Source organism: Macrobrachium rosenbergii, chromosome 41 (genome assembly GCF_040412425.1).
Source record: "Macrobrachium rosenbergii isolate ZJJX-2024 chromosome 41, ASM4041242v1, whole genome shotgun sequence".
NCBI classification, from domain to species: domain Eukaryota; kingdom Metazoa; phylum Arthropoda; class Malacostraca; order Decapoda; family Palaemonidae; genus Macrobrachium; species Macrobrachium rosenbergii.
The window spans coordinates 11,044,535-11,057,368 of record NC_089781.1 but is presented as its reverse complement, the minus strand read 5'-3'; the positions used below and the strand labels follow the sequence as shown (position 1 = coordinate 11,057,368).

The window sequence follows — 12,834 nt, the reverse complement described above, 5'->3', positions numbered from 1 at the left end:
CAGCACGTTAGGGCCCTTTGTTGTATCTGGCACGGTGATGGGTAAAGGGGTAAAGGAGGATAAACCTACCTTCACTTACTTGTTTTTTGGAGTGTGAAGGTTTTTACGGTTGTCTGTGAGGGTAAGTGTTGGATAGTTTTACCCCACAGTTGGTTTTGGTTTTTATGGTTATGCTTTTTTCTTTGGTGTTGGGTGACCCCTTTTGTAATTCATGATGTTTGTGCTGCGCCCTGAGCAGGGGCATACTTGTGGTATTGTCACGGCCATGTCCTAGGTGACTGATACCCAGCTTAAGCAATCTGCGACCAGGTCATTATACCCCGCGGTTGCTCTAAGGATAGCAGGTTACTGAGGCAGTAACTGTGGAATCAGCTACCTTAGCAGGTGAGGAACTAAGAAATTTTCTACATTAATAACCTTAATGTTTCCAACAACTCTTTTTAGCTGTCATTGCCCCACCTCCTAAAGGTGTCAATCAGCTATATGTAACTAACAGGTAAGTTGTATGTGTTAAAATGACATTTTTATTCTAAAATAATGTTTAACACATACTTACCTGTTAGTTACATATACTAAAGCCCACCCTCCTCCCCACAGGGACAGGTAGGCAAATTATTCTGAAGCATGTTGGAATAGTTCCTAGTACCCGACAGAGGGCAGGTAAGGGCGATCACCCGATATTCGGACTGGCGCTGCTGCGCGTTTTGAAATTTTGCCGTGACGTCAAAGACTAAAGCTATATGTAACTAACAGGTAAGTATGTGTTAAACATTATTTTAGAATAAAAATGTCATTTTTACTAATTGCCATTTACACTCCGTCATTTGCTCTTCTGTACTTTAGCCATGTAGTTTTCTTCATCTGGAACTTTGCTCATACTGTATTCAGTAGCCTATGATATTCCAAGTTAGCCTTGGCTGTGCATGTTATGCACGACCCTACATTAGAGATCCAAGAATTAGAGGAAAACAGTCTTTATATTTTATTAATTGACTTTTAAAAAGAGAATGTTTAATGTCATGATCTTTTCTATTCAGTATCATTACCTTAACAAGGCTGACAGTCTTTACCTGGCTTTGCTGTATAAAGGCTGAGGGTCACCAATCCAAAACACTTCCTGATGAGTCTAGATCAGAGGCTGTCTATTGTAGTAATTCATCTTTAAGGTGAAGTCGGTGATTAGTCTAACAATGTTTCTTTTTTCATAACAAAAATTACGTGCAGTAGGATCAGCCATTAAAATTTTTCAAGATACACTGTCACAGAAATTTGTAATTTTTAGACTAGAAGTACAATAGAAACCCTTAAAAATTATAATTAAAAAAAATGCCTTTGCACAAATAGTTTTCACCTCACAGATTATACAAAGATGGTAAAAATTTAGAAATTTGTTGAATTCGTGCCCATGTAAGCATTAAAGAAGAGCAGCTGATAAGTAGGCAAAGCTGCAAGCACTATGACAAAGTCACATTAGATATTCCCATTATTGAATTATATAACATCTCTAAAACCCATCATAATTAATAAATGGCAAAATACGGGATATACAACAATGAACTTGATAGCAACAAGTTAAAAAATCAAGTCCAATATTGGAACTTGGAAGTCATATCAAAAGGACAAGACATGAGTAATTTAGATGTCTTAGAATTGGTTACTTTTGCTTGACTCATGGATATTTGATGAATACTCCACGTGATAAAGTCCCTCTATATGCAGACTGTAGGGTAACATTATCAGTTAAACTTTTTGTGAATGTCCAAAAAAGTGATCGACAACAATTATCAAGTTTCGGAAACAAATCAATTAAAAGGAATTTTGTCAGCTTCTCCATCACTTTCAATTAAACCAGATATAAAATTTTTAAAGACCACTAATTTAAAAATAAAATTCAACCATATCATTGACAGACAAATCCTTTGGAACAGCTGTATGAGAGTTGAATGAATTAGCTCATTGTTCTGTTTAAACCACTTAATAATAAACTTATTCCACTGGATTACTAGCTCTAAGATTATGTGGTTTTTATTTTTTCTTGCATATTAATATTTATGACTTCATCTTTCAGGTAAAATGAGAAACCTTGCTTTCATTCAAGACCCAGATGGATACTGGATCGAGATCCTGAATGCTGGTAAAATGGGGGAGACTATAAAACCCTTTTTATAAACTTATCTAGTTTAAAATCAGTTTGTTGTTGGTAATATTTCCAGACGTTTTGTTACAACATTAATTGTAGGGTGTTGTATTGTTGTTAAAGCATAAGTTATATAATTTTAATAGTTTATTATAAGTTTAATGCTGAATTATGGATTGATTTTACTGAATGAATGCAACATCAGTATTTTGTAGTGGTACTGTATATGAATTGGATGATAATTTTGTGAAGTATGACATTAAGTATGAAAAGCTTTTGAAATTTAACATGAAATTTGCATTTTATATATGGGTAAGATTCCATACTTTACATCATGAATGGATATACCGTATGTGCCAGAATAGGGGACACCCCAGTTTTGTGGGCAACATTCTGGAAGAATTGAAAATACTGTTCATCACTCTTGTTCATAGTATTCATAGCTCTTCCCACTGTAGGTTAATTGTTCATAGTATTCATAGCTCTTCCCACTGTAGGTTAATTGTTCATAGTATTCATAGCTCTTCCCACTGTAGGTTAATTGTTCATAGTATTCATAGCTCTTCCCACTGTAGGTTAATTTGAAGCTTCGTACTTACCTGCATTCAAAAATAGCTATGAAGAAATACTGAAACCTGTGTTTGTAGGCATGTTACAGCTTCCCTTGTCACCATTAACTTTTCTCAGTTATAGTAACGACCTTGGCCTAACTCTGTGACTAGTGTAATCCTATTCTACAATCTCTTATCTCTTTTTTTGTGTTAACACCCATTTCTGATATGATAACTTTAATCCTGTTAGACATAATTCAGCAGTGTTGTTACTGCACATGGAAAAATGATCATAACATACTCAAAACACATCATAGAAGTTTGTACTTGGCATAATCAGAGGAACCTTTGTTTTATCGACCTAAAAACACTTCCCCCCACAAAACACACATTATTGATACCATAATTTTATTAAAGATATATTAGAGCAATATTGATATTTATGTTCTCTGGTATACAACAAATCTTAATAAAACTTCAAAACAAATCATACTTATTGGAACTTAAGCATTCATATGAATGTCTTTTTGGTTAGCCTAAAGTCTGCAACTTTCTCAAAGCTATGCTGCTTATAATGTAATTTATGTCTATAAAAGATATTTTACACCAATAGTATTATTTCGCTGTATAAAAACTGAGCTATCATTACAGTCGAAAACATGTTAAGCTACACGAATTTGCAATGTGCTGAACCAAGTGTGTACTAGCATAAAATCCCTCTCTCTGTGTGTATATTGCACTTGCTGCTACAGACAGTGAATAGCAAGTAAAGTAGTAGGGTATGTTTGTTTTAATGCAGCTTATAAGAAAAAGTTGTAAAGTTAATAAAATGCAACTTCAGTGTGGACATTACAACAGGTACATAATTGCCTTTTAAAACTCTTGCCTATTACTCAGGTATTATGTAAAATCCATATGATTAGGCATTTATATGAAGAAAAGATTACTAATACCTTTAATATATATTTTTACCTTACTAACAAGTGATAACAGCTAACACATATTCAGTTGCTATTGTCATGTGGTATGGAATATATAAAAAACCACATGCCTAGAAATTTGTATGAAATGTGACTTGTATGTAATGTTACTTTAGATAACTGTATAATTAGTAGCAAAAATGTAATTTGACTCTCGAGATGAAACTTAATTGTATTTGATATATTTAATATTTTAGTTTTAAATCTTGTGTTGCATGGCTCTTTTGTGTATTGTGTGTTAGGAGAGACTGCAGTACTTTGTTTTTGTCTGAGGTTTTTCCAACTAAAACCGGTAGTTCAGAGTGTAATGATGGAAATCCTTCATTCAAATTACTGTAATGGTATTACCCTTGATAATTGGTGGACTGGAAAAATAAATTGGTTTTCATCTTATCAAGACATTAAGCTAACCACTCGAAGTTGAGGTTGTCTGTGATTGAGTGTGTATACATAAGTGCGTAAATGTAAATAAGTGCGTTGTTGTGTAAGCTCAATCACGCTGTTCAAGACGTGTACAATGACGCAAGAGGAAAAAGGAATTTAGTTCCCTTGTTTTCCATTTGAAATATATATCTTCCTTGTAAAAGGGAACCAGTTTATGAACCAGTCTAGAGACCAGTTTAGGAACCAGTTTAAGAACCAGTTCTAGAAGGAGCAATTATGGAAAGTCTGACTCTTCCAGTTTCTTTAATATTTCTTTGTTTTTAACAGTAGCCGACTACATTCTGAAAGTAACTTATTCCTTGTTGTATGCCTAAAAAAAAAAAAGTTATTACTACTTGTGGCTGTTATATTGATCTTTCAATTGTATTGATTCACATTCGGAGGTTCAGTTGTCCTGATTCACATTTGGAGGCTACCATCCATTTTAGGACAATTAATTAAGACTAGCTTACATTACAATTGACATTGAAGACAGATTAATCTACATCTTGAGGTTAAGGTTAAGGAATGGAAAGTCTGATTCCCGCAGTTTTCTTTAATATTTCTTGGTTTTTACAGATGGATATATTGTGAAAGTAACTTATTCCTAGTTGTATTCTTTCCATAATTGTTCCTTCTAGAAATGGTTCTTTCACTGGTTCTTGAACTAGTCTTTGGACAAGTTCATAAACTGGTTCCCTTTTACAAGGGAGAAATACGACATTTCAAATGGAAAACAAGGGAAACTCCATTCCTTTCCCTTCTCACATCGTCTTACGTGTCTCAAACAGTGTGATTTGAGCCTACGCAACCACACAGTTACATTTTCATACTTGCGTATGCACACTCGATCATAGACAACCTCAACTTCAAGTGGTTAACTTCATGTCTTGATAACATGAAAACCAATTTGTTTTTCCAGGCCACCAAATATCAAGGGTATTGCCCTTAATTTGAATGGAGGATTTCCATCATTACAATAGCTCATAGGCTATACTTGTACACTTGGGTTATATGTACCTTGTAAGGTGCTTTTTTTTACAGCATGTCTTGTATTTCAGCAGATATAATGAAAATCAGGACTATATGTACAGGTACTTAATTGTATTTAAGATGCAAATTTCTTTGTAATGACATTTTGCCTTTAATTCAGTCAGGGAGTTTTCGTGATAAATATTTATTCTGCATTGATATTAGGTGAGAGCCATTAACAAAGAATATTTACTATGCCAATGTAATTATGCTAATATTCTTTAAAAAAAAAAAAAAAAAAAAAAAAAAAAAGCTTCTCAATATATAATTATTTGAAATTTTTGTGGAGTTTCATATTCACTGCCATGACTGTTAAACTTGAATGTTAAATTTTTTTATTTTATTTACACCAAATTGAGAAAACCGAGTACTGTACTATTTACAGTATATGGAAAAATTTGGTTTATAATTGTATGAATATTTCTGGCTGTTCATGTCTCCCTTTCATGAAAAAGCAAATTCCTCATACAGAAATGGAGGACAAAATTAAGAAAAGTTTCACCAAGATTTGTAATGCAGGTGTAATTCATGGTCTTCCTTTATAATAGCTCTGTTTTGGGAAGAGTGAATGGCTTGCCTTCTTGATAATATTGCTATAATCTTGCATAGCCATTCTCTCAGGATTTGCATTTTAACAAGGTGAACAGGAAGGTGAGACCCAAGATGAAAAGTAAAATAAGCACTGCACCCTGCTCTGACATTCATATTTTTGAAACATTCAAGTCCAGCCACCAGAGTATACTAGAAAAAGTGGCACTTTTTTTTCATGAACATTGTTGATTTCTTGAAATTAGAGAAACCTACAGACTTTTCTTTTCAAATACTTTTGGTAAGGCAACAGAATATTCTCTAAATTTACAGATGTATTTTGATACTGCTACCCATGATGAAGCCTACAGATTAAATAGCAGCCAAGCAACCTCAAATTCCTTAAACCTAGGCAGTATTTTTACCTAGTTCTTGAGATACCATTATTCATCAACAAACCAGGTTTATGAAGAGCTTTAAAATATTAAGAATTTTATTCCAAGAACTCTGGGATAATACAAAAAGGATTTAGGTAAGTAACAAATGGCATGCATATCATACAGTACTCTACTGGCAATTGTGTATAATACACCATTTCTATGTTTTGACTAGTATAAATGTATTGGACTGGTTTGAGTTCTCTTGTGACAGGTCTCAAATTTGGCATCATCTAAACTTGCAAAATATATATAATTTACTTGGCCACTATATAATATATAATTAAGTTACTTGGCCACTATTATTTGTTGATAACTGAGTTTTCTAAAGTGTTCTCAGATGTTACTCTTCTTTTCAAGCATAGCTACATCTTGGTAATTTAACAAGACATACACAACTAAAATTCTGGCATTCACAAGACAAAATAGCTTCAAAGCTGTCACACTTTAAAGGTCAATGCCTGAGAGCTTAAAAAGATATACTGTACTGTACTGTAACACTTTCTCACAAGAAACTTGTGTACAGTAAACAAAGGTAATTCAGTTTAAAACCATTGCAAAATTAGATTCATCAACTTTAAGGAAAGACCTACTTTAAAAAGCATAAAGAAAAAGATTCACATTATAAGACTCTGAAAATCCCTCATACAATAATTTTTCTCTAAAAATTCAGCCGTTCAACAATCCACAACGTCTTTGTGCATTTTATGCTGATTTACCCAAAGGCTTCATCAACATTCATGGTAATGTGTATCACACCTAAAGAAAACATTTGAATGAATTTTTCCCTTAATTCACTGGGAAGTTACTTTACTGTGGAAGCACCTTTTTATATTTTAACGTACTGTACATGCAAAAATTTTGTACTAATGAAAATTTTAAGTACATAATACAAACAAAGCCAAATAAAGAAAAATACAGAAATAAAATCTGGTGGTCTTTACCTCACAGGAAAATTTCGCTGTCCACTACCAGTACAGTACTCTGTTATACATGGAGGTTTTAATAAAGTTGCTGCCAAAAATTAGAACATAGCAATATTGTATTCACAGTGATTTTATCATATATAAAATAGTGTGCAACAATTTACAAAACTGTTGGTGTAAGGCCAAAAACAACAGTTCGAGACTATTCACCTTGAGGAAATAAAACATACAAAAATTTGGTATCTCTCTTCAACCTAAAAAAGAAAAATAACCTCCAACAAAACTTGAAGGTATTACAATACTGAACTTTGGACAATAGAAGATCTTTTTCTACACAAAAATTACAATTAGAATTGCCCATGAATTGATAAAAATGACAAGTGCAAATCTCAAACTAATAATAAATTTGATTAATAGTTAGAACAACTAATACATGTGAAAGTTCTACTTGTTGCAGCTTACACAAAAAAATAATTACAATTGAACAAATATCTAAAATAATGAACACCAATAACTACATACTATGAATAATATAAAAAAATAGTGGTAGACAGTCTAAATGATTCAAGTACATAAAGTTTATCTTTGATCCATTCGTATGGATGTACATACAGTACCTATTCCTGCAGGCTCCAAGTCCCATACAATTTTCACTGTAAACTATTTCACATAACAATAACTTACGTCACTGAATTATGCTGCTGATGCTACTACTAACACTACAGTACTTTAATGGATGTGATTGGGACAGTAGCATGACTAATGATTGATAACTCTGGGTCAAAAACAAAACACTTCAAGATACAGCAGTTACTTTCATAAATAATACCTTACCGACCAAGAATATTAAATACGTATTGAGAAAAAATATAAACTTTGCAAAGCAAAATACAAGCAATGTGGAAATGGAAAGAATTTGTTTCAGATGCAAAGCAAAATACAAGCAATGTGGAAATGGAAAGAATTTGTTTCAGATTCCTCCTAGAAAAAATACATTACTATGATTTCACTTTGTAGAAATTACTTCATGATATAGGTGGTTCTTTCGATATTTTTAGGGATTTTAATGTTCTTGAAAACTAACAGAAAGCATACTTCAACAAAAAGCATACTTGTTACACACTATACTTACTATCCAGCCAGTCAACCTCCAATTACACAATAACATGAATTATCTTCCTCCTGCTGAAACATTACCCAATTTTCTATTTAACTTTCTAGTTCAGACAAGTACTTTTTCAATTTATTTTCTTTCATCATCTTTGCTACAGCTGAAAAATAAAAAATGCAGCACACACAAAACAATACAATAGAGTCTCAGTTTACAATAACTTTGTTTCACAATGGACAATTTTATCATCAGCCACCCAATAAAAGGATCTATGATGTTAAAAGCTTCAGAAAGGCTGACAGATTAGAACTGAGCAAACATTCAAGCTGTCAATAACAATGAAATGTCCATCCAAATCTTTAAGGTGTTGCAACAAGGGAAATTATTAGGAAGGGTTTAGGTTTCATATCGTATGTGGAGGAAGTTACCCATCATTTAACTAAAGCTGCACCAAATTTCACCAACAGTTCAGCACTAAACCTTTGCCTAAAATTGGTCTAAGGCCATCTACCTTAACCATCCTTCTCTAGGACCTCCTTTCCTTTTTCCTCAAAGTCTTATGAATTGCACACTTTTATCAACTCCATATGTCATCAAACATAGTAACAGAAGAGCATACAACCTTAAAGATGAGCCACAATTTTGAATAGATAACAGTGAATTATATTGTATAACTTGGCACAGTTAGCTACAGCATATCCTTAAAATCTTGTAAACTTATATGAAAAATACAGTAGCATCAGAAAAATGTCAGAATTTAAATTTGGAAGACAATAATATACCTGTAAATGATTTACAGAACCTTAAGTAGAACTTATTTACAACTATTCTGTGAAAATTGCATTTTAAATTCCCCATTTCTTTAAAACACATATGGTAAATATGATACAGAAGATTACAGGATCTGTAAAAATTACCTATTTAAAATGTACTTAAAGACCCCCATTCCATAACCTTACTGATGTGCAGCAGGTATAAGCTGAACAACTCCATGCACGCTGTTGCAACATTTGTTTGAAAGTCTTACTTTCAAATAGACTGGTAGTTGTTCATCTCTGATAAGGCCAAAATTGAGACTCAGCCCCTAATAAACATCTACAGTATGTCATATACAGTAGTGCATTTCCATAAAAGAAATCTCACTGGAGGTAGTTAAATGATAAAAATGTACTACAGTAGGTTCCATTTATGCATCTCTTCATACTTCTCTAAAGTAGAATAATTTTGTAATTGTGTCAAAAGAGGGACAATTATTTATAATCTAGTGTTGACAGGTGAGCACACAGCAGTTAACAAGTGTTAAAAATATGGTATCTAATCCCATGACATTCATGGAAAAATATGTTACTGTACTGCTAAAATTCATACTGTGTTTATCTACATTCACCATGCTGCAATTTCTGCATACCTAACAGTGCACTCAAAATTCTGCCACAAGTCAAGAGTCCAAATTTACCAGGACTGAAAACCACCACATTACCAAAATAAAACTTGGTCTCTCTTCCTGAAAATAACATCCATCCTAGTAATTAGAATATCACACATTTTTAAAGTAATTTTTATTTTTCCTGGGTATACAAACTAGAGCCTTTTATGAATGAGTATCCCTACAGGTTGAGCTTGAATTGGCTGTTGTAACTTGGTAACAGGGTAGCTGACTGGTGGTAGGTGGGCAAGCTCACCTGCATCTGTGGCCAATCAAAACATAGGCTACTGGTCTGAGTTGCTGCCTTGAAGAGGGAGGAGAGGAGGAAGAAAAAGAAGCCAATCTTTCTACCATTCAACCCATTTTGCACCTGCCAACTGCCTAAGTGAGATGCTTTTCTGTCTTAAGAGGAGCTTGGGTGAATAACAACCTGTTGAGCAGCCATAACCCTTGGACAGAATGAGGCAAAGGTGGTCTGACTTCAGATACCTGCCCTCATTATCTACTGCTGGAAAGTTGTTCCAAAATTCAAGGAACGCTCCCACACCCATGAATCTCTGAGCTTTCTGCCAAACTGTATGACTGTCCACTTTGGCAAATGAGCTGCAAGCTCATCTGTTTACTGCACAAAGCCAAAAAGAAAGGGTGTTCTTGGACACTTCGTTCTTGTGCCTGACAATATTTACAAGGAAAAGACTGCTTGAAGTTCCTCATGAGCACTGATAATGCCAGCAAAGCAGAAGGATTCATGCCTTTCAGCCTGAAGACCTGCATAAGACACAGTGATAGCCATTCACTGCACTGATTACGAGGCACTTGTCTCAGTGAAGGTAGATGAAGAAGCCTGCAGTCCACTGACCAGCGAGACCCCTTCTACTACAACAACAGGAGGAGGAGGAGGAGCCCTTGAAGGCTATTCTGTAGGTGTCCTGAAGAATGCAGACTACTCACATATCTGGCCCATCTCTACCACATTACTAAACGGCATGACAGGCTTCTCCCCAACACATGCAACTGGAAAGGGGTTTGCCAACCTCAACATCCCCGTCCCTTCTGCCTCCCCTTACCTCCCTAGCTGGAGGAGGGGAACAAAAGGGCTGGGAAGGATCCTTCCCCTTTCTAGATTAAGTCAGAGTTCCTTGTCTTTGCCCCTCCTAACACTGGGAGACATGGCCACCCTGTAGGCTTGACCCGTCTACCTTCCTTACTCTGGAGGGTTTGATGAAGACTGCACAGTGGACCAAAGAGTCCAGACTGTCAGTACGTATCTTAACTTCTGTCTCTACTGTTCCCTGTAACAAAAGACTACTCTCAGTCAAAACTTGTCTTGAGAAGAAAGAAGACATAGTAGCCCATATGTTGGTGCTCTGATGCAAGAGCAAAGTCAGCACCCTTCCCTCTAACACCAGCAACCTCATTAACAATGCCTTCTAATCCTCAGATGAGGCACCAGTGATGGCAAAGTTAGAAAGCATGTTCAGCCACAGGCTGAGCCATGATGCTGCCTGGAAAGAAGCCAAGGCAATTGATTCTGCTGCTGAGAAGGCTGATCCTTCCTGCCAGTCTCTACAGAAGGAGGTCATTAGTCAATCAGAAGACTTATGAGCCCAACTGCAGGAGAGTAGTCATGGCATTCTCCAGCACATAAAATTTCCTCTGGCATTTCAAGTGGGGGGGGGGGGGGAGGACTGAATATCACACCATTCGTCTGGTCCAAAATACAATGAGTATGGCAGTCTGAAAAAGGGTCTCACTTCAGGAGCATACCCAAGAGTGAGCTCTGTCAACAAGATCTGGTTTTGGTGGGGTTCCAGGGTTGCTTCCCCATGATCCTTGCAGCCATGAACAAGCTTGATGATCTCTTGAAAGTGTTGTTCCACTCTGCCTGCTAGGATTCTGGCAGAGCAGGACCATCTCATCCTATCAGATTCCATAAAACATGAGAAGGATCCTCTCCCACGAGAGAAGACAACTTGCAAGCCTGCCCTTGTGACTGGTCATGGGAACATGATGCATGGTCAGTTCCCCTGGTACTGAAGAAGAGCCCATGATTTGAGGGTGACCCAATGAACAGAATGTGGTTCCAAACCATAGTCATCCTTCTAAAGAGTCTTCCACTGATCAGCAGGAGCTGAACTGGTAAAAGCCACGGGAGAGCAAGTATGAGTGCAGTCATGCATGCACATATCAAGGGCTTGAGGTGAGCCAGGAGGTACTGCACAATCATGTGCATGAAGATCATCATGATAACATGTATCATACAACAGTTAACTGTCATGCATGCTGAATGAGAAGATAGTACTGACTCTACTCAGAAGTATATGAGTAAGAGTCTGGGCATTTTCTGTCCAAGAAGTTACAAGAAGACTCAGGGTATCAAGCACACATGGGAACACCCCGTCACTCCTACCTACAGTACACATCCTACCCACAGAAGAGCCAATACTACCACCAACCCTAGTAGGGGGGGAAGGCACTACCATTTAGTCTGGCAGGACCTCCTGTAAGAGGGCTTCCTGGACTTCTTCCTGCAAGAGAAAGAAAGGAATGAAGACAAGAGGAGGAGGATGAGGATGTGCACCTGCACTTGTTCACCTTACTCCTTACAAGTCTTAGTCTCCTATAACAATGCAGAACTGGTTGAGGTAAGGAAAGAGACATCAAAGGAGCACCAGCCATGGTTGAGCTGCTTAGTGGGTGCAGCAACAGCAGATGGAGATCCTGCCGACTTAGCCGAGGGTAACTGGTCCAAGAACGCAGCAAAATTGGCTTCCAGCATACTGTAGGCAAGCTACACCTGCAATTAATCAATCTGTCCTCTCTGGAGCAGCCAATGTAATAGAGGTAGATGATGGTCTCATCTGGGAAGAATCCAGCATGTGCACCTGACTTGCTACTAGAAAAGAGCACATTGTGATCACTCACCTTCACACACATAACCCCCTCAGTGACAGCATGAGAGAGGGTTTCCCTTAGCTCATCCACCTACCACCAGTCAACTACCTTGTTACCAGGTTTCAATGACTGGTTCCAGCTTGTGCTCAAGGACACTCCTGCATAAAAGGCGACGGTTTGTATTCCTGTAAGAACAATTCTAAAATTTATCTCATACAGTACTTCCCATTATCTACTCAGGACTGAAATGCAAGATTATACTGTACACCTTTCCATAAAACTTTAGACAAAATCCACAAAGTAAAAACCTGTTCATGACCAAGAAAAAATCATACATGTGTATAATAACATTTTAGGTCCTACTAGTTTTCTGAAAACAGAGAAAAAC

General features: G+C 36.2%; 2 protein-coding genes across 3 annotated transcripts in view; both read left to right on the top strand.

Moving 5' to 3' along the window:
* Positions 1–5,404, top strand: part of Glo1 (Glyoxalase 1) — a 53,605-nt gene extending 48,201 nt beyond the window's left edge. For both annotated transcript variants that reach the window (XM_067083955.1, XM_067083954.1), the window contains exon 7: positions 2,069–5,404. In XM_067083955.1, coding sequence (XP_066940056.1) covers positions 2,069–2,169 — 101 coding nt within the window. In that variant the 3' untranslated portion in view covers positions 2,170–5,404. The remainder of the gene's footprint in view (positions 1–2,068) is intronic.
* Positions 5,405–5,984: 580 nt separating this feature from the next.
* The window catches only part of LOC136826632 (uncharacterized), a 635,364-nt gene continuing 628,514 nt past the window's right edge, over positions 5,985–12,834 (top strand). The window contains exon 1 of the mRNA XM_067083951.1: positions 5,985–6,183. The gene's annotated coding sequence lies outside the window, so the exon portion shown is untranslated. The remainder of the gene's footprint in view (positions 6,184–12,834) is intronic.